Source organism: Mustela erminea, chromosome 2, assembly GCF_009829155.1.
Source record: "Mustela erminea isolate mMusErm1 chromosome 2, mMusErm1.Pri, whole genome shotgun sequence".
Lineage (NCBI taxonomy): Eukaryota > Metazoa > Chordata > Mammalia > Carnivora > Mustelidae > Mustela > Mustela erminea.
The window spans coordinates 118,393,186-118,415,477 of NC_045615.1; the positions used below are offsets into that span (position 1 = coordinate 118,393,186).

General features: G+C 38.0%; 1 protein-coding gene and 1 pseudogene across 4 annotated transcripts in view; one reads left to right on the forward strand and one right to left on the reverse strand.

Moving 5' to 3' along the window:
- The window catches only part of RBPJ (recombination signal binding protein for immunoglobulin kappa J region), a 215,192-nt gene extending 193,105 nt beyond the window's left edge, over window positions 1–22,087 (forward strand). For all 4 annotated transcript variants that reach the window (XM_032334027.1, XM_032334030.1, XM_032334029.1 and 1 more), the window contains 8 exons: window positions 8,451–8,616; window positions 10,875–11,049; window positions 13,666–13,803; window positions 13,954–14,066; window positions 18,051–18,191; window positions 19,207–19,362; window positions 19,934–20,037; window positions 20,195–22,087. In XM_032334027.1, coding sequence (XP_032189918.1) covers window positions 8,451–8,616; window positions 10,875–11,049; window positions 13,666–13,803; window positions 13,954–14,066; window positions 18,051–18,191; window positions 19,207–19,362; window positions 19,934–20,037; window positions 20,195–20,510 — 1,309 coding nt within the window. In that variant the 3' untranslated portion in view covers window positions 20,511–22,087. The remainder of the gene's footprint in view (window positions 1–8,450; window positions 8,617–10,874; window positions 11,050–13,665; window positions 13,804–13,953; window positions 14,067–18,050; window positions 18,192–19,206; window positions 19,363–19,933; window positions 20,038–20,194) is intronic.
- LOC116584955 lies at window positions 755–1,593 on the reverse strand (annotated as a pseudogene).
- Window positions 22,088–22,292: the final 205 nt, after the last annotated feature.

The following is a 22,292-nucleotide window of genomic DNA, read 5'->3' on the forward strand; positions in this document are numbered from 1 at the left end:
TGAGTTGGTACTCATTCTGTCCTCAAACACTACAGAACTAACCAGGAAGTTGGATTCGCAGAATTAAAGTACAACAAAGTGATCTTCATATTTAGTATTTGCTGCAGTATCTTACAAATTTCAGCATTTGGGGTATATAATTATGGACTTTAGCTATTTGTTTTTTCATTTGGTTGCTGGAATTTTCTTGTCTTTGAGACTTCTTTGAGACTGCATTAACTATTTCATGGACGAAGGCTGCTTGTAGGGGAAGATGAAAGACTTTTTGGATTGTGCAGAAAGGCCCCAAACTGAAGTGTGAGAAGGAATGAAAATTCAGGCTTGAGTGTTGGTTGAAAGGGATGACTGGTATTTTAGAGTTTGTGAGATAAAGGAAAACTTAACATAATGCATAAGAGGAGCGAAATATAACTGTGATTAATTTCTATGCTAGAAGAAAGTTTAGAGGTTTCTCTTAAAGTCCTCTCAATCAAGCTGAGATGCATGGTGAAGCTGTTTAATTAATAACTTTATCCTCAAATAGGATGAGCAAATGCAAGCAAGATTTAGGACTCATTCTGCCAAAGTGTTTGTTCTTTCCTGTTGAAGCTTACTAAACTTCTGATTATTTTATCTTCATTTACTAATAAAACCTAGCCATCTGATTTAGAATTAAATATGGGAAGAAGTTGGTATCTACAGTTTGGGACAGAGTCAAGTCAAGATAGTGGCTCCTTTTTTTTTTATGAAGTCGATATGCCAATACTGGATATTCTTTTTTTTTTGAGAGCTTTGGGGGCATTTATTGAGAGCGGGTTCAGGTACCACCTGGGTGCTGGGCTTCTCTGCGGCGCTGGCAGGCATCATAGCTGGTGCGCCCCTTACTGTCACTAGTTGATGGACCAGACGGCCACGACCACAATCGCCACCAGCAGTAGCAAAAATCACCATGATCATCCCGCAAGATGCTGATTTTCTGTCCACCATAGTCACGTGCCTGGTCTCCATGCGGAGCTTCCCGTCTGTGTTCTCCACCAGGTTGGCAAGGTCATCAATTATTTAGTTTTGTTCATCCAGTTCATTCCCAATTTCCTTCTGCATCTTTTTCTGCCGACTGATGATAGAGGATAGGGCATCCAGGCCTGCATCCTATTCTTGGATAATTTTCTGCTGCTGTTGCCGGAGTTCATCAAAACCCAAACCTCTGGTCTCCTCTGGCTCCTCAAAGAGCCAAGGGTTGGGGACTCCTTGCTTAGCCCCTCCAGTCATCAGGCTGGACCTGATGAGATCTGGTTCTGCACCCTTGTTCTTAAAGGATGCCACAAGTAGTCTCTCTGGAGTTAGAAGTTCATCCAGCAGGTTCTGTCTTCGGTCTCCTTCAAGCTGTGTTATCTGATGTGTTGACACAGCTCTTAGCAGCAGGTCCTTTAAAAGGGCAATCTTGTCCTTCAGATTCTGCAACAAAGTTCTGATGGTCACGGGAAGCCTGATTGTATTTTCACCAGTTCTTTCATACTGATTTTGCTGTTGGATTTTCTCGGCAATCTCTTGCGCAATTTGGCAGGTAGAATCATATGTGGAGAACCAGGGGTCCAGGGCCATCGTGCAGTCTCCGCCGCCTAGATATTCTTTTTTTATTGTTTTAATAGTGAAATTGAATGTGTGTACATGTGTAGAGCAGATTGTTGGAGAAACAGAACAAGTAAACACCCTCAGTATTTGATGAGTCCAATAGGCCAGCCTTGCACCTCATAATAAACCAGAAGAAGAAACACTTGCCTTTTATTCAGTTCCTGACTTGAACCGACTGGAAATAGCCTTACAGATATTTTAAAATTTTAATCCTCAAAATAATCTTGTAAAGTCAGCATGTTACAATCCTCATTCTGTTACTGAGGAAACTAAGGATCAGAAACTTTAAATATTCTCAGGTTCCTCTTAGTTTAGGAGTCGTTGGAGCCAGGATTAGAACTGCTGGGACTATAACTCCAAATTTCATATTCTTTTTATTGCCCAAATTTTCATAGCTTTTCATTTTGTATCTGAGTGTTGGTTACAGAGAGTAAGGCTTGAAGATGGAGGAGATAAAGATGCCTTGAGAACACAAAGTTTGGGGCACCTGGGTGGCTCAGTGGGTTAAGCCTCTGTCTTTGGCTCGGGTCATGGTTTCAGGGTCCTGGGATTGAGCCCCACATCAGGTTCTCTGCTCAGCGGGGAGCCTGCTTCCCCTCTCTATCTGCCTGCTTCTCTACCTACTTGTGATCTCTCTCTCAAATAAATAAAAAAATCTTTAAAAAAAAAATCCACAAAGTTTGTGAACTTTGCCTTAGGTCATTCCTTTACCATCAGCTGAGTGAGCCTGGGCTGCATCTGATGGAAATGGGAGTAGATGTGTGTTTGCTGCAGCGATGGTATTCTTGCTCTGGGATTTTGAAGGTGCATTTTGGTACAACTGGATTCATTCATTAATTCATTTTTTTCTTTATTTTGGTTAGCAAATTAGGTGCCAGGTACTGTGCAAAAGGGTCTTTCCTGGGAATTTGGGAAGTTGTTTTGTCATTTAATACTGGATAACTGAGGCCCTGTGGGGAAAGCACAGAAGAACAACTACTTAAACAGTTATGCCTAAGTCCAAATAAGGTTCCTGCTTGTTATTTACTATTGAAAATAAATGAGGGACACCTGGGTGGCTCAGTTGGTTAAACTAATGCCTTCGGCTCAGGTCATGATCCTAGGGGTCTTAGGATTTAGCCCCACATCAGGGTCCCTGCTCAGTGGAGAGTCTGCTTCTCCCTCTCCCACTCCATCTGCCTGCCAGTCAGCCTACTTGTACTCTCTCTCTCTCTGTGTCAAATAAATAAAATCTTTAAAAAAGAAAAGAAAAGAAGTGAGTACAAAGCTGTAGTGGCTCCTCAAGTAGGTGATTTAAAGGTTGCCCTTCATTGTGATTGCCTTCCTTTTCAGTTCCTCTTTATTTGGGTGTGGTCTGGCCTGTTTAAAACAGGAGCTAAAGGAGAGCTTGAAGAATCTAAGCTTCGAGCTTCCAAAGACTGAAGACATAATAATGAAAAGGCCAGAGTATAACGATTTTCCTTTATTTTTTATACGTTTGTATTATTAAATTATTAAATGAATTTTTTATTAAATTATTAAAATTTCAGAGTAGACATGGATTCATTTTACATACAAAGATGGAAACCTATTAGAATTACTTGATTTTTAAAAAGAATTAGCAGTAAGGGACTGCTCATGAGGTTCCACCTCCCAGATGAAGTCTGGCCCTTTACTCACTGGTGGCATACATGGTGGAAAGAGTAAAAGCTGCCGCCTTTCTTGTTGATCCAGATTCAGGCCTTTCTGAAAAGCTACTAAGGCATTAAGCACAAGGTAACCTGGGGACATAACCAGTCTTCTTGGCATATAAAATAACTCCAGAGAATGATGCTAGAAATACTAGGTCAGAAAAATTTATCCTCAAATTTTAAATTGTCCTTGATATTAACTTTGGTGCCGAATAACGAGTATTTATTTTTTTTATCCCACTGATGTTAGTGATTAGTTTTACTTCTTCATTAAAGAAGGTTATTCTAGGTTAAAAAAAATAGACTTTTAAAAAGATGGTTTTGTCTAGAGGAAAATTTTCATTAAAGGTGGGGAAACTACAGTTGACGTATTAGTGTTCCTTCAACTTTGTGTCAGCGGAAGTCTTTAAGCAGTAATGAAGGTGGTAGAGATACTGTTGAGGCGACAGTAAGACCATGTAGACAATGAGGTGATGCTCCTCAAGTCATACTGAGAATGTGTGTTAATTGAGGTAACTTTGGTGTGCAAAAAAGTTTCTATTTTGGTGCTTTTGGATTGAATAACTATCAAAGGATAATGATTCTGCAAAGGTCAGATAACGTAAATGATGTTTGGATTTTGTCTAACCTAACCTATTTTGTATAGTGGGCTGACTAAAAAGGCTTCTTTGAGTCTGTAAGGTATTTTCCAGACCTCATCTCAGGGTTTGAGGAAAAAGTTCTTGAATCATTCTTTGAAAATAAAGACTGATTGTTTAAACTAGGAAATGAGTAACATTGTAAATGTGTGCATATTGCCACCAAGTGGCAGAAAGATAGCATTGTTTGTCATAGTTGCTAGTTAAGAGCCATAAGGAAATACTAGAAAATCAAGGCACATTGTTACATAGCGTAATCTTTTATAGCAGCTGCTAAACTCTGCGAGCTGGCCACTCGCTAGTCACACTTTTCACTGTGTGTCTGGTATGTATTGACCAGTTGCCCAAATTCAAAAAATCATTGATTGCAGGGGCCCCTGGGTGGCTCAGTGGGTTAAAGCCTCTGCCTTCAGCTCAGGTCATGATCTCAGGGTCCTGGGATCAAGCCCCACATTGGTCTCTTTGCTCAGCAGGGAGCCTGCTTTCTCCCTCTCTCTCTGCCTCCCTCTCTGCCTACTTGTGAACTCTCTCTGTCAAATAAATAAATCTTAAAAAAAAAAAAAAAAAAGATTCTCTTTCTCCCTCTGTCCCCCCGCCAAAAGAATCAAAAAATTATTAAAAAAAAAAATCATTGATTGCACACGGCACTATAAGGTGTATTTTAATTTTTCTTCTGTTAATTAGGTGGCCTTTTAAAAAATCTTCACTCCCTTTAATTTCCTTTCTTTTGTCTGTGTTCTTTTGTTGTGTTTATGCTTATCTTCTATTTGATATTACTACCGAGGTCTAGAAATACAAACCTGACTAATTAGCTATTTCCTAAGGGGTGGCAATATTGGGCTGTTTAAAATATAATTTCATCCACACATTTTATAGAAATAGTCTCTGTTTAGATCGTATTAGATTTGTTTTCTTATATCATGACTTCTTTGAATTATAGAGTTGATTTAAAAAAAAGGCTAGTTTAGAGGCATTTGTGAAGAGTCTCCTTTTTTTCTTATTTATTACATGATTGGAAAGCACTTTCAATATAGAACCTTGGTCTGAGTTTTAAGTGTTAAATAGCTTGTCATCCTAATTTTATACCTTGTTTATGCCATTTTATCACAGTACTCTTGAGAAAACCAGCACTACCCAATCTTGTACAGTTTTAGCCCTCTTTATATTTTTTAGATAGGAAATAAAAGTATCCTTTTTAAAAAAAATTTTTGAAGATTTTGTTTATTTATTTGACAGAGATCACAAGCAGGCAGAGAGGCAGGCAGAGAGAGAGAGGAAGAAGCAGGTTTCCCGCTGAGCAGAGAGCCCGATGCTGGGCTTGATCCCAGGATCCTGAGATCATGACCTGAGCCGAAGGCAGAGGCTTAACCCACTGAGCCACCCAGGTGCCCCTAAAAGTTATGTTTTATGATAACTTGAGATTTGAATTCCACGTCTGGTACACTTTACTAAAGCACCGCTCTTTGAATTTTATAGCTGGTCAGTTCACTAAGGAGTCTTAATATCAGTGTTCAATAGAAGACACTAATAGGAGACAAGTTTCCTAAATTGATGCCTTCTCAACCTCCCCGTAGTGTGCCAGCTAGGTATTTGAGTCTGTGCCATAGTAAGCATTGGGTGGCTCCCAGCATTAGAGGTCAGAAAGATCCCTGGTGTAGACTTGAATTGAGCCAACTCCGGCTAATCCAGGCATCCCTCCAAACTTGGAGTGACCTGGAGCTGAGCCCACTACCTCGGCTGTGACCTCTGTGTCCATGGCCACAGTGAGAGTATGCAGGCATGAAAGCGGCTCTGCTTCCTTTTTACTGGCTTAGATAAATATGGGAAGACTTGAAAGGCTTCCCTCCTTACTCAGCTTGACCTCCAGGCCCTACTTGGTCTACTTCCCCATTATCCAGGCTTCATCTTCTCTTCTCAGCTACAGCCACACTGCTCTGTGTTTGTTTAGACATGGTCCATTTTAGTCCTTCCTACTTTAGAGCTTTTCCACTTTCTCTTGTCTCAGCTGAAATGCTCCCTCCCACCCAGCTACCCATGGTTTTAGATGGTGACTCAGGGTCACCTTTTTAAGGAAAGCTTTCCATGGCCACCCAGGTCTTCTACATTTTAAGTACCCCTTATCTGCTTAATTTTTCCCCTCAGTGTTTATCACCAGCTAACAGAATATATAAGCTATTTTATACCTTTAGGTTTTTTTTAATTGTCACTCCTATTAGAGTGTGAATTCCATCACGACAGGAATTTTTTTTCCCCCTTACTATATTCCCAGTGCCTGATACAGTAGAAATACAGACCAGGGATGTAATAATTTTGTGAATTAATGAATGTTACATAAGCCCAGCTCACTTCTTATAAATTAATATAAATTGCTCCTAAAGTAGTCTTTAGAGTTGAGCAAAAAGTGGATATTATTTAATTTTGATTCAATTCAGTCAGTATTGTAGTGGGTGTAAGGGGAGAAAGGAAACAAGAAGGAGATACTAACTACCTTTAGGAAGGACTGAGGCCAAATCTAGCCTGGTGTTGTCCATGTGTCACATATGCACAAGTAGGCACGTGTACACATTTTTTCTTAAGCTTGTGTGCTGTTGGCCTGCAAAGTGTTAAAAAGCATAAATTCGTCACTAAATCTTCAAAATTGGGAATCTCATCTAAAATTTGATTTCAAGCATCTGTTGAACAGTTGGAAGATGTGACCCTAGGCCCACATGCAGGTAGTTTGGCAAAGTGATTGAGAGGGTGTGTACTCAAAGGCTTACTAGTCTCTGTTGTGCCTTATTATCTATCATCCAAGTCACACACCAGTGGCTGATTATCATTGTGTTTAAGATCCTCTTTTTCTTAGAGTGGGCTTAAAAGAATTAAGAAAACTTTTCCTTTATTCACAACTATACAGTAGGTGGGAATTATCATGAGGGCTGTGTGAAGAAAGGAGGGAACCTACTTCTTTGAGAGTAATTACATGATATTCCAACTTACTTATTGTACACCTGGTTCACCCACTAAATTTCTTAACCTGGCTACTATTTGAGTTTACTTAGCTACTATTTGAGTAAGTATTTGAGTTTTCAGGCCCCTGGATAAGACATGGTGTAAATGTTTTAAAGTGTACATAAACCAGTGTGTATAACTGAGCAAAAGCAAGTTATGCTCTCCATAAGGACTGGATTGGTAGTCTGAACTGTAAAATAAGGGGCTTGACCTAGGCTCTGAAATAGACTTTTCTTAATTACTAGAAATGAGATAGCAGTTGTCTCCTGCATGGCATAGGTTCAATCTTCAGGCTCTACTTCTATGCAGATTTTTTTCAGTTAATACAATTAATATGGTATAGTCTTAAGAATTTTTTTTTTTTTTAAGATTTTATTTATTTGCCAGAGAGATAGGGAGTACACACAAGCAGGCAGAGAGGCAGGCAGAGGCAGCGAGAGAAGCAGGCTCCCCCGTAAGCAAGGAGCCCAGTGCGGGACTTGATCCCAGGACCCCGGGATCATGACCTGAGCCAAAGGCAGCGGCTTAACCAACTGAGCCACCCAGGCATCCCAAATGTATTTTTTTCTTATGATTTTTCTTAGTAATACTTTCTTTGGTCTAGCTTTTTTGTAAGAATACAGTATATAATACATATAGCATACAAAATATGCGTTGACTTTATGTTAATGGTAAGGCTTCCTGGTCAACAATAGGCTATTTGTAGAGTTTTGGGAGAGTCAGAAGTTAGACATGGATTTTTTAACTGCATACAGAGTTGGCACCCCTGACCCCCAGAGTGTTCAAGGGTCAACTGTATAAGGAAGTTATTCTAGGTGGGAAGAATTTTTGAAGGCAGGTTTTCGGCAGCTAGCAGAACAAATCCGTTGGTAATGTGAGGTGAAAGGGTACAGTGCATTGTTCTTTCAGTCGTTCACTTGCACCAGGTGTTCAGGGTATAAAATACATAAAACATGGGAATTCAGCATCCATTTTCCTTTTAATTCTTTGACTTTTATTATTATTTTGGAAGTTTCTACTTTGGATGCTGCTCCAGTTCTTTTTTCCAGGTTAATTACCAAATAAATTTAATTGTAATAGCCATAACTATAATGCCATCAATTAATAATATGTCATTTTAAGTAGATCTTAAGTAATAGTTGCAGATTCTTTCGTGTTGTATCATCTTCTGCAACCCTTTAGACTTTGTTGGATTTACTGAATTCCAATAGTTCAGAATTCTGAGCTCCATTAAAATGAAAGGAATGCTCCCTGCTCAAAGAAGTATCTGTTGTAATTGAGTGCATAATTTGAGTATAGACAAACCTGCACTGAACAAGTGTAGTCTTTGTGAAAGCCTTGATTTCTGCGCTCTGTACATGACTATTTGTATTACAGAAGGCTTCGCCAGAATGTTTCATTAGGAGATTATTTAACGCAGTTTAGTATAATTTTGTATTCATATGTTCGAAGAAAAGAAATGCTTTCTTAAATCTAATAGCATTGTTTGTTTTTGTATTTGTGTGGTGTGTATATGTGTGTGTTTCTCCCATTGGTTCAGGTTTTTTTGCCCTCCTCCTTGTGTGTATCTTATGGGCAGTGGATGGAAGAAAAAAAAAGAACAAATGGAACGGGATGGTTGTTCTGAACAAGAGTCTCAGCCATGTGCATTTATTGGAATAGGAAATAGTGACCAAGAAATGCAGCAGCTGAACTTGGAAGGAAAGGTAAATTAAAACTATGTTGTTTCTCTTAAATGGCACCATGGTACTAGCGTTTGTAGTTTCCTTATTTGTTCTCATGGTGATGACTTTTTTTCTTTTATGGCTTTCGGTAGTGATTTTCTGAAACACCACCCACCAGAGATAAACTTCTCAAATAGCTGTGGGCTAGCCTTGAGCTGTGGACATCTAAAGGTAGCCCGTAGTAAGCTTCCACAGCTTGGGGGCAGTTTTAGCAGGCTGTAAATCAGGTTTTCATTGGAAGCCAATAAAAAAATTAAGGAGGCTAATCTGTCCTGTGACTGACGGGGGAGACCTGATATTCAACAAACAGTGAAAATACATAGCTCAGTAATAATTTTACGCTCTCTTAATCTTAGTCTTAAACGGGAAGCAAAGTGATAGAGATTAATTCTTAGAAGTATTTATCTGTGTTTATAAAGATCATAAATGTTTTACTTAGCTTCTCTGTGCAGCAAAACTACAATAGACAAGAACAGCCACAATAAGCTTGATTCTAACTTTTAGGGATTTTCTTTAATTTGTTAGGGAATGGAATTTATGTATTAGTTTTACTAATTATATTTTATGAAATTAGAAAGTAATCGTTTCAGTCTATACCTTTAGTGTTAAGAAATAGTTCTTATTGACTCAGCATTTAACTATTATTTTGTTTTCCCTTGATATTAAAATTTGAAAAATAGTTCTCAACGATCACATGAGTGTCTTAAAACAGTTTGTAGGAAGCTCTTTCCGCATTCAGTAAGTCTTCACTGAATATCTTAGCGTTTGCTATGTTGCAGTTGGCAGTATGGATGGGACTGGAGGGTAAAATTGTGAGGAGCTAGGAGATTTGTACACTCCAGTTCAGTTTTAGTCATTTTACAGATAATACGCAGAACACACACCAGGAAGCCTTAGTAACAACCACCTTCAAATATTTTTATGACATTTGTATCTTTATAATTTTTACCAGTAAGCCTTGTCACTTAGGTATTTTTTAATATTTTTTAATTAGGTTTGCAGTAAAACATTACAATAAAGGTGGTTTCATTTTAAAAAGAAAATAGAGCCGTAAGAAATATTTCTAAGTTATGACCCTTGAGCCCCAATGTATGTATTTAAGTGGTAGGCTGATCCAATAGGCCTTAGCTGTGTCTCACCTATTTTCCTGTTCTTTAGAAAGTCTCAGTTACACGTCTCCAGGCTGTGCATTTAGATACATGGTGCTATAACGTGACTACTTGGGTAGGGAGTGAGAAGCCAGGGATTGTAGCTACCAGTGTATATGACTGTTAACTGAATTTCATTGCCTGCTTTAACCAGTTCCAGCTTCCAGCATTTTAAGGGAAGTAATACCAAACAAACACACCCCACTTGCCTTTTCCAGCATCATGGTTCGGTAGATCTTTCTTCAACTTACACCACTATATTCTTTCTCCAAGCCCTAAAAATTTACACAAGATGAAAAAAATATCTGAAAGCCTGAGCATTAACTAGTATTTAAAGCATCTACTAATGAGGTGGTATAATGTCTATAAGCCACATTTACCTGTTAATATTAGTTTTAATGAAAAATGCTATTACAGAAATCTTACTTACTTTATATAAAATAAGACTTGTTTGTTGAGAGTCAGCAGAAGGCATTCCAGGTGGAAGGAACATCCTATATGCTTGGAGCCTAAAGGTATATGAACATGGTAGGTGTGGGCCCTGGTAGGCAAAGATGGCGTGAGCAGTGTTGACTCTGAGCTTCGGAGAGAGGCTCTTTGCCCTTGCTGTCTCTCTTCACCTCAGCTCATTTAAGGTAGTACTCTTTTCTTTTCAATTGTCTGCTCATTGAATGCTACAGTTAGTCATTATTCAAAAAGAAGGGATATTTGTTTTGCACTGTTGGGTATTTGTACTTAATATTCATTACAGTAAAGTTCTGGTATATGTAGCATTAAATATGGTCATGACATTTGACTGTGTTGATATTTTGGATCCGAGATTTCACTTAATCATGTTTGAAAATTGTTAAATGTTCATTTCCTCAATTTTGTATCTTACGTAGTTGGAACTAGGTAAGCTATGAATTCACCCCTACTTAGCCCATTTGATAAAGACGACAGACTGTACTGCGTCTCTCAGTGATTGTTAAAGTTGCTTTTATCAGTTATTCATTGAATTCATTCACTGAAAACTTAGTCTTGGCCATACTAAGATGAAGTATGTAACGAACAAGGTTTTGGTGGTATTGAAACTTTACTTTTTTTTCACAGAACTATTGCACAGCCAAAACATTGTACATATCTGACTCAGACAAGAGAAAGCACTTCATGTTGTCTGTAAAGATGTTCTACGGCAACAGTGATGACATCGGCGTGTTCCTCAGCAAGCGGATAAAAGTCATTTCCAAACCTTCCAAAAAGAAGCAGTCATTGAAAAATGCTGACTGTATGTATGCTTGAGTTTTCTTTTTTGCCACCAATTCCCATCATAAATGTAATAAGACAGATTCAGCTTTTTTTTTTTTTTAGTTAAAAAAAAAATCACTTTTTGAGAGCAAGTTCATTTTTACTAATGTTTTTGTGACCCTCACTTTATCAAAAACTGTCACACTCGTGTATTTTTGCTACTTTATAGACTTCCTTTTTGTTTCTTTGTTTTTTCCTTTTTCTTTTTTTAATTGAAGTGAACAAGACCTGGTCTAGGGAAATGGTTCCCAACCAGACTGGGTTCTTCACTGCTCCACAGAGACATAGGGAAAAATGAGAGTTTTTTCCTTTTGCTGTCAGTGACTGCAGGGAGTGATTGATGGTGGCACTGGGTGTGTTGGGCCAGTGATGCTAAATGTTCTCTTTCTCATTCCATGGAGAATTGATCCACCAAGACTGTCAAAAGCTCCTCTTTGAGAAACACTATTTTCAAATGGGCTTTGGAAGGCCATCCTGCAAACTGAAACAAAACTTTTAACATGGTTCTCTGGCAGAGACTCCTGCTTATGAGCATATTTTTAGACTACCAAATACAAATGCTGTCTGATTAAATTATGCATTTCAACCCTTATATGCCATTTTCTTTTTTTAATTCTAACTTTTTATGATGAAAACTTTCAAATTGCTACTGCTTTCTCCCTTTTACATCAAGTGACCATGCACCTGGCCTCAATAATAGGTTTTGCCAGTTCTCGTTCATTATTTCCATGGCCTCTTCCTTTTACTGATGGCTGGAATATTTTAATGGAAATCTCAGATATCCTGTTGTTTCAACCACCATTTCTGCAGTAGTGATTCTTAACAGATAGCTTTCTTTTTAAACATTAGTATGTCTAAAAAAGTTGAAGTAGTTCTTTAATGCCATCCGAAAGCCAGTCCATGTGCAGATTTATTACAGTTGCATTTTTGTGGGGTTTTTTCTTAGCATTTGGCCTGTTCAATCTTGGATCCAAATAAGATCGATACATTTTAGTCTGTAGAGTGTATTCTCTCCCCCTCCAACCTTTCTTCCATGTCATTTGTTGAAGAAATGGGGTCATTTTTCCTTTGGAATTTACATATTCTGAATCTGGCTGATTACATGTGCCTCTTTCATATTTTCAATAAACTGATGGATAAATTTAAAGACTTTAGAATTAGCTGGTCCTCTGTATGTTCGTTTCCTTCAAATCAGAAGTCCTGTGATGTCTGATCATCCTACTTTTTGTCCTATTAAGATTGTTTATAATAAATTAAGCTGTTAGCCTAATCCATCTATTACAGAGTTCCCCAGCAACCTTAACCATTGATAATGGCTGCTTCAGTCCAGTATTTTATGAAGGGCTTTTTCTGATTCTTTTACTCTTAATTTGTTAGCAGTTTGTTTCAAATATAGTCTGCAGAGGAAAGGCAGGATAAATGCTTGTTTACTAATTTACAGAATAACAACAGTATTCTTTGAAAGTGCCCAGTGAGATGTTAGGAGTTTTTTTTGGTTTGATTGCTTTTGTTCTGTTTCATTTTGTTTTACTATGGGTTTAATGGGTTTTTATATATTGGTTGGTTTTCATTTTCTCAGTCATTATTACTATAATCATTTACTTAATATTATAGAAATTTTCAAACATCTTAGACAGTTGCATAATTATATGAAACCTCTTGTGTTTATCATCTGACTTCAGCAATGATCTTAACTGCAGGCCAGTCTTATTTCAACTGTACCCATCTTTACCCTGCTTTCCTCTGCCTCATTTTAGTTTGGTCCAAATCCAGACATCATCTGCAAATATGTACCTCTGATTGAGAGGGCCTTTTGTTTATTTAATATAATTACAGTACCATGATCACATAAAAACAAATATGTCATAAAAAACTATAAAAAAATAAAATTTCTTAATCTTGGGGAACCTGGGTGGGTCAATTGGTTAAGCATCTGTCTTTGGCTCAGGTCATGGGAGTGCAGTATACAGAGGATTTTATAGTCTGCTTTTCCATTCTCTGGTCTTCTAGGGAGATACTTTCTTTATTGGTGCATTAAGGTACACATTATTCAAGTAGGTAAATGACATTATAATTTATTTACTCAATTTCCTACTATTGGGTATTTATTATTTAAAAAATAATTTCCCTTTGCTGAACAGCATTGTGTGAAACATACTGTGTAGCTCTCATTTAAAAATTATTTATGGGGGCGCCTGGGTGGCTCAATGGGTTGAGCCTCTGCCTTCAGCTCGGGTCATGATCCCAGGGTCCTGGGATCAAGCCCCACATCGGGTTCTCTGCTCCACGGGAAGCCTCCTTCCTCCTTTCTCTCTGCCTCTCTGCCTACTTGTGATCTCTGTCAAATAAATAAATAAAATACTATTTAAAAAATAAATAAATAAAATAAAAAATAAAAAAATATTATTTATGGACATATCTTGTATCTTTAGCATGACATTATTAATGACAGTTACCTTGACTTTGTTTTCCTTAGGGTATCAATTTGTTAGTACAATCTTTTAATTATTAAGTTATAATGAAAAATAATCATAACTTGCCAAGTACAGGTCCCTTCCCACCAGTCACCTAAATAGAAGCTCTTTTTTCTTTGCAGTATGCATTGCCTCAGGAACAAAGGTGGCTCTGTTTAATCGACTGCGATCCCAGACAGTTAGTACCAGATACTTGCATGTAGAAGGAGGTAATTTCCATGCCAGTTCTCAGCAGTGGGGAGCATTTTACATTCATCTCTGTGAGTATAAAAATGTGTATTTGATATTTTTAGTGTGAAATTTTTAAATTCTTTGATAAAAAGACATACAGCTGTATTAGTTTTTGTTGTTTTGTAGATTAATGAATTCTACAAGGTAATAATTTAATCTCTTTATTCGCTCCACCATAGTGGATGATGATGAATCAGAAGGAGAAGAATTCACAGTTCGCGATGGCTACATCCACTATGGACAAACAGTGAAACTTGTGTGCTCCGTTACTGGCATGGCACTCCCAAGACTGGTATGGCTGTACTTTTGCTTTAGTCATATGTGTAGTAAAAATAAAAGATACAGCATTCAAATGTAAAAATACATTTCAGGTTCATGCTTTTTAATTTAAGAACACCTATCAGTAATCACTGCTATTCTTTATTTATAATTATACCCCACTTTATTGTGAAAATGATTTAAGGCAGTTAGCCGTTTTTATGACTGCATTCTTGATGACTTTCTGTTACACTGTCTCTAAATTTTGGTGGAGTTTTCCTTTTTGGTTGTATATCTGAACATGTTCAATAGAGGGCACTAAATAATTACATTATGATTTCTTTCCTTAACTAATACAGATACCCTAATCATTTTCTTTGGTATCTGCTGTATCCCACCACAGGACCAAGTTTCAGAAGCATAGAAATTCTTACTTCTTTAAAAAATACAAGCATAGTTTTTATTAGTTTACTCTCCCACAAGAATATAGATTTATTGAAAATTAAATTGTTATTTCATACTCTGGTGTTTAGGGCTTTTTGTTCATTAGGATGACTTTAAAACTAAAAATTGCGTTTCTTAGTAAAATGAAAACAAGAGTACAGTTTAGTTAAGATGAAGGGGATTTATGAGTAGCCCTGATTCAGGGTCAAGTTGGGGGGGACATGGTGTTGGGCTGTATATCCAGTTTATCTCAGAAATGTGGTAAATATTGTACCAACAAGCTACAAAGCCAGGATAGAGGAGAGAATACCAGTTGGGGTAATCCCTGATGTTTTATGAATGTAGAATTCACCAGACACATACCTTAAGTTACAATGTTTGCACTATCTGTTACCAGATTTCTTACCTTTTCTCAATAATTAGAAGTGACCAAAGCAAGTTTTTGATGCCAAATACTAGTGAACATCTCTGGTTTCTTTACTGGTGAGAGGTCATTCAGCAGTGTCTATTTCCAAAGAACTCATGGGGAATAAAATTGAATCAGACATGTCTCATGTTCTCAATGTGATTATTCTTAGCTAGTGGAGAAACAGTAGAATACACAAATAACAGTAATCTAGGCAAATTTTGACTCTTAAATGATGGGGAAGCATGAGTAGACTTAGATCATTTAAAAGTCATTTATTTCTCTAAAATCCAAACCTCATCAAATTTAAATGTAGCTCCAAGACTTTGGCATTGAATTGAAACATTTTGCTTGAGATTAGCCAGTCTCGTGGACGATGTTAGAAGTTACATTGCTAAAAGTATACTGTCTCCCTTTAAACTCAGAAATTGGTGTGGTGTTAGTAGAATGGCAAATATTCTGACTAATAACCAGCAGAGCTAAAAAATGTAAATGACAAAAAATGTTAACTTCAGAAAGATTGGAACTGTTATACAATTGTGGATTAAAGAAAAGTTTGAATACTGAGATGTAAAGTAGTAAAGCCAACAATATTGCATGATACTAATAGTACTATTCTAAGTACTTTCATATGTAGTGATTTAATCCTAATAAAACTGAGTAGTTACTTTTAAGGATATTCACTGTGAAGCAAAGTATTGCAGTCCTTTGTGCATACATGCATCCTACAAATAGTCCTGAGTCTTCATGTACCAGACATTGTCTAGATGCTAGAGATACATTGGTGAGCAAGATAGGCTTTCTGTCCTCATGGAGCTTACATTTTGTTAGGGAGATGGACAAAAATCAGCTAAAGAAATACCAATATTAACATATTAAAGGTTAAAACAGATGATAAGAAAATAAGCTAAAATAGGATCAAGAGAGACTGGGAGTGCTTTGAGGGGTCAGAGAAATCTTTGCAGTGGGAATATTTGAACAGAGACCAGAATGAAGTTGGGAACTATGAACTGTGAAGAACATTTCAGACAAACAGCATGAGCACAGAAAGAGCTTAGGAGAGAATATGAGACAAATAATAAAGAAGTAATAAAGAAGCCATGGTAGCCTAAGCCAGGGGAGGAGTGGAGGGAGCAAGCGACAAGAATTGAGATACTGTCTACATATGGTAGGAGGACACTGGAGGGTATTAAACAGGGCATGATGGCTGTTTATGTTTGGAAGGGTAATTGCGGCTGCTCTGTGAAGAGAACATGGGGCGTAGCAGTGGGAGCAGAGAGACAGAGCTTGGGCTTCTGTTGTAACTCAAGCAAGTGTTGATGGTTGATGGTGGCATCTTAAACCAGGGTAGTAGTGAGGTGATGAGAGATGACAGATTTGTGTGAGAGGAGACCTAACAGAGTAGTTTGTTGACAGATTGGAAGATTGGGTGTAGGAGAAAACAAGGAGTCAAAGGTGACTCCAGGGTTTTGGGATTGAGTGAATGGTGGTGCTGTTTATTGAGCTGTGAGTTAGAGGAGGATCACTCATAGAAGGAAATTTTAAATCTGGGTTTGTTTGTTTGTTTTGATACTTTATTTTTTTTAAGATTTTATTTATTTATTTGTCAGGTAGAAGAGATCACAAGCAGGCAGAGAGGCAGGCAGAGAGAGAGGGAGAAGCAGGCTCCCTGCTGAGCAAGCAGCCTAATGTGGGACTTGATCCCAGGACCCTGAGATCATGTCCTAAGCTGAAGGCAGACACTTAATTGACTGAGCCACCCAGGTGTCACAAAAATCTGGGTTTTGATGAAGATTGAGGTAGCCTATTAAACATCTTTTTTTTTTTTTTTTTTTAAGATTTTATTTATTTACTTGACAGAGAAAGAGATCACAAGTAGGCAGAGAGAGTGAGGGAAGCAGGCTCTGTGCTGAGCAGAGTCCGATGCAGGGCTCGATCCCAGGACCCTGAGATCATGACCTGAGCCAAAGGCAGAGGCTTAATCCCCTAAGCCACCCAGGAACCCTGCCTATTAAACATCTTACGTGGAACTGTTGAGTCAGTAGTTAAATGTACAAGTTGAATGCCGTAGGAGAGAAGTTAGGGCTGGAGATAGAACTTTAGGAGTTGCCAACCTCTAAATAGTACAGAACAGAAGGAGGTTGGAGAGAGGAGAAGGGGTCCAAGGACTCAGCTCTGGTACACTCTGAAGGCCAGTTAAAGTAGGGCGGACCCCAAAAGGAGGATTTTTTTTTTTTTAGTGCTTCTGAGAAAGCTAGTAATGTGAGGACCCATGCCTCCTGATGCCCACAGATTCATCTCTCCAGAAGTTCTTGGTGGCCCTTGACAAGGGCAGTTGTGGGGACTTTGAGACAAAAAGCTGGAGTTTACTTCAGGAGATTGGACAGTGAGAAGGAAGAAGAGATTGCCATAAAGGGGAGCTAAGAAATGGCGTGGAGAGTTGGGGAGAGGGACACGTAGTCAAGGAAGAATTTTCTTTACTTTCGATTTTAGATGAGAAATATATTTGTATGCTTTGTATGCTTCATAATCATCAAACACTTAGTGATTACCTTCTGTGGACTAAGTGGCATCTCAGACTTGATAGGAGTCTCTTTCAGGTATCTCTATGCTTTTTGTGCCAGCCAACCAGCCATGGAATCACACTCTGGTCCTTCAGCTTCTAGCTGTGATATGAGCAAGTTACCTGACTTTTCTGAGCCCACTTCCTAATCTGGAAAATGATACTTTAGGTTTTTAAAACAGATACATTAGCTGATGGACTGCACTGACTAGCATACTCACAGTGGTCTTTAGAGACAGTTTTTCCTTTGATGTCATTACATATTATAGGAAAAGTAACTGAATTTGCTGCACAAAATATGGTCCATTGGCCGGTAGGATTAACATCAGCTGTCAGTTGGTTAGAAATGCAGACTGTTAGGCCCCCATGAGATCTGTGGTATTCGAACAAGACCAGATGATTTGTATGCACATCAAAGTTCGAAAAGCAGTGATCTGGAAAACAAGTATCTGCCCGCCCTGTTTTTCAGGTGTTCATGGAAGATGGTAACAGCTTCCCCATTCTACCAGGCTTGTGATCTGAAAGTATTTTTACACCTCGCCTTATTGCTTCTCAATGTTTCTCCACATGTGATGACCTCTTCTTTTCTAATTATTGAAATACAGATAATTAGGAAGGTTGATAAGCAGACCGCATTACTGGATGCAGATGACCCTGTGTCACAACTCCATAAATGTGCATTTTACCTTAAGGATACAGAAAGAATGTACTTGTGCCTTTCTCAAGAAAGAATAATCCAGTTTCAGGTATGTTTTAAAGTTATTGGTAAAAATGTGCCATCTTTCGGTTAGCAGCATAGAGACCTAAAACTTGTTTAATGTTAATTGTGTCCAAGTACATGAAGCTGTTTTCAGATATTTATCTCAAGTCCAAAGGTTGTTAACCTACATGATCCTGAGACATGGCAGTCACTATACCTCAAGGAAGAACTCAGAGCTATAAAAGTGTTCTTGACCACCTAGGTCTGGGAATTGAAAAGTTCCTTAGATCTTCCAGAAGTAGATTTTGGGTGTTTGGTGAATCCCCTGAAACTGCATGAAGACATTGTAGATAGATATATGCATGTTTTGGGGGAGGGTTCAGAATTATCCGATTTACATTGGGGTCTTCCTAGATAGTAATGACAGGATGTTTTGAAAGCTGATTTTTCACTACATTCACTCAGAAGTCTCTCATGAGGACATCTATGACATGGACACATGATTTCATGGGATAGTTATACTTTCATGTGAAACTCATTTTTAAACATCTGGAGGCCATGTACAGCCGTTCTTCTCAGTTCAGAGCGGATGGGCTGGTCTGGGTGTTTCAAGGTAGGGGTAGGGGGATGCCAGTTCACATCTTGGTTCCCTCCTGCTGAAAGTGCATGAGTTTCTAACTGCTCTTTAAGGTTGAGGGGCTCCTGGTCTCTCTCTCTCTCTCAGAGATCTGAGTTTTAAGTAGCTATTTACATCACGAATACTGATCTTTTATTAAAGAAATTATACAGATACTGGTGTACTCTCAAATGGTTATTATGAAAGGTAATATAATATGTCACTGAAATATTTCATAGTCTAATAAAAACTGCTGAATGTGAGGTTGCCATATTAAATATTCTGTGTTTATTTAGGGACTGGCAAAGCACCATGTTTGGGAAGTTCATACATTTGTACTGAACTCTCTTCCTGTTAGTTCCAGTATATGAGTGCTACCTTGTTAAAATTGTCTTATACTGCAATGTATATAAAAATCCATTTCTAAACATTCTTTCTTCATAAGGCCACTCCATGCCCAAAAGAACCAAATAAAGAGATGATAAATGATGGAGCTTCCTGGACAATCATTAGTACAGATAAGGCAGAGTATACATTTTATGAGGGGATGGGCCCTGTCCTTGCCCCAGTCACCCCTGTGCCTGTTGTAGAAAGTCTTCAGGTAAGTCCACTTACTCACAAGTTGACTTTCAGCTTTTTGTAACTGCTCCCGGCTCTGACTAGGTGTGATTTTTTATTTCACAGTAAATTTGATTTTTCTCCAAATCTTGTGATTCGGGGATGTTAATACATCGTTTGTTGATTTTAAAAAAAAACACTTTTATACAAGAAAATTTAAGTTTAGATCTACTTGTATGCTACATTGAGATGTGATTAGCTCACTTTGTCTTTATAGTCATGTTGTTATTTATCTATTTTTAAAGATTTTATTTATTTGTTAAAGAGCAGGGAGCACGAGCTGGGGGGAGGGGGCCAAAGGAGAGGGAGAAGCAGGCTCCCCACTGAGCAGGGAGCCTGACATGGGGCCTGATCCCAGGACCTTGGGATCATGACCTGAGCCAAAGGCAAATCTTAACTGACCAAGCCACCCAGACGCCCCTCATGTTATTTAAAAAGAAGAGTTTTATTGATTTTTTTTCACAAATCACAGTCAAATGAAAAACTAATCTGTGTACTTTAATGAAAAATGAAAAATTTTCTCAACAGTTGTTCTCATTTTCTGTGAATTTCAGTTGAATGGCGGTGGGGACGTAGCAATGCTTGAACTTACAGGACAGAATTTCACTCCAAATTTACGAGTATGGTTTGGGGATGTAGAAGCTGAAACTATGTACAGGTACTTAATGAAACTTTTTATATCATCTAGAGTTTTTGATGGGCGTGGATACATGAGACTCTTTCTTAATATTGATTGTAATGTAGCAAGCAACCTGTTTTAAGTTCTAGTTCTAAAACATACATGGCTTCTAAGTGATTTCTGTTTCCCCCCTCAGATGTGGAGAGAGTATGCTCTGTGTCGTCCCAGACATTTCTGCATTCCGAGAAGGTTGGAGATGGGTCCGACAGCCAGTCCAGGTTCCAGTAACTTTGGTCCGTAACGATGGAATCATTTATTCCACCAGCCTTACCTTTACCTACACACCAGAACCAGGGCCACGGCCACACTGCAGTGCGGCAGGAGCAATCCTTCGAGCCAATTCAAGCCAAGTGCCCCCCAATGAATCAAACACAAACAGCGAGGGAAGTTACACAAATGTCAGCACAAATTCAACCAGTGTCACATCCTCTGCAGCAACAGTGGTGTCCTAACTACCGTCTTTTTGCTAGGACTTAAACTGACTGGAGTGCCGCAAGATGTTGACAAAAAAAAAAAAAAAGAGAGAGAGAGAGAAAGAAAAAGGAAAAAAAAGAACAATCTTTTGTGGTTTCTTGGGAAAACTTTTCATACCAGGTGATACTGTTCCAAAACCCCATTACCTACAAGTGCTGATTGGAAGCGCAGAAGCCACAGTAAAACAGACAAGGAAAACATGGAAATGTGCAAACTGTTGGAAGTTGATTTTTTTTTTTTAAAGCTGTTCTTTTTGTTTGATTGGGTTTTGTTTGGTTTTGTTTAAATGGGCAAGAAATAGAGATGTGGCTGGAATAAAAGTTTATCAAACTAGAGGACACAAATCTAACATAGTTTTTACGGACCAAGGAACTTGTATAAGCTTTAGCAAAAGGTACATTTTCACCATACCTTTTTTTTATATCACAGTATCTAGTACACCTTTGTTACCAAATAGGTGGTTCTCCTTCCTGCCTCCTTTTGAGCTTTCATTCTTCAGTACATTCAAGTTCCAAGCCTGACCACACTTGTTTAATCTAATTACCCATATTCTTCCAGGTTTGTTTTGTTTTATTTTTTAAATTTGAGGCTGGAACTATTCTTTTTTTTTGCCTTCTTTTTTCTTTTTCTTTTTCTTTTTTTTTTTTTTTAAAGCTGATGTCTTACGACTTTTCATGAGTCGAAATTGTTTTGATTTCAGCAAGTCAGATCTTGTAAAGGCCCGCATATTTTTTTAAGATTATATGAAGTCTGTGCAAAAGCTTTAAAAAAAAAAAAATGCCTCTGCCTTGCCTGCAATACATGCAATGTACGTGAACTTCGTCTCTGTTCACAGACGCTGTCCCGTAGTTACTTCCTTGTTTTCCTTTTTTTTTTTTAAGGTATTTATAGTGGTATTCCAAGAGGGTCTAACATTTATGTGGAATTAAATGTGGCCATTTAGTCCTTAAGGAATTAATGGCACAGAACATGCTGGGTATTTGAAGTGTTCTCTCCCATTTTCCCATGCATAAATGTATCTCCGTGTTCCAGGATTTGTTCAGGTCCCTTCCCCCACCCCCACTCCCCAATTCCCTGATCTTGTACATAACTTGTATTATGTGTAAGTTAAACATTTTATTTTGAACTTGGAATGTTCCCAGTGATTTCATTCAGCAGGGTGTTTTCTGCCTTGTGGGCATATGACAAAAAAAAAAAGAAAGAAAAGAAAAAGAAAGAAATACCATGAGATGTATTTGCTACCAGTTGGTAGATGGTGCCCTTATTGTATAACGAGGAAAATCTCAGTAAAAGCATGTGTTTGTTTACTTTTTCTTTCTTTTCTTTTCTTTTCTTTCTTTCTTTCTTTCTTTCTTTTTTTTTTTTTTTTGTAGCCTAGGTCAAAACATCATTGTAACCTTACAACAAGATGCTTTTATTAGATGACCAACTAAAATAGCTTGGAAGACAGTACTTTAGAACAGATAGTTGTGAGATTATAAAACTGCAGATGTAATTTATCTTTCCATATTTCTCTGCCTTTCTTAGTCTTCTCTTTGCCAGTACTGAGTGTCCCTACAAATGTCTCCTACTCAAAACATTTCTTTTCCATTCAGTTAAAATTTAGTAGCATTCAGGATTGTGTGTTGGCCTCATATGCTCGACTCACCAGTTTCACATTGCTTCCATTCCTGCGCTTCGGTTATGCCTTTGTTCAGTTTCTTAGAAATTGCAGCCAACTCATTGGGCTACATTTAGTACAGGAACCATGTGTGTAACTT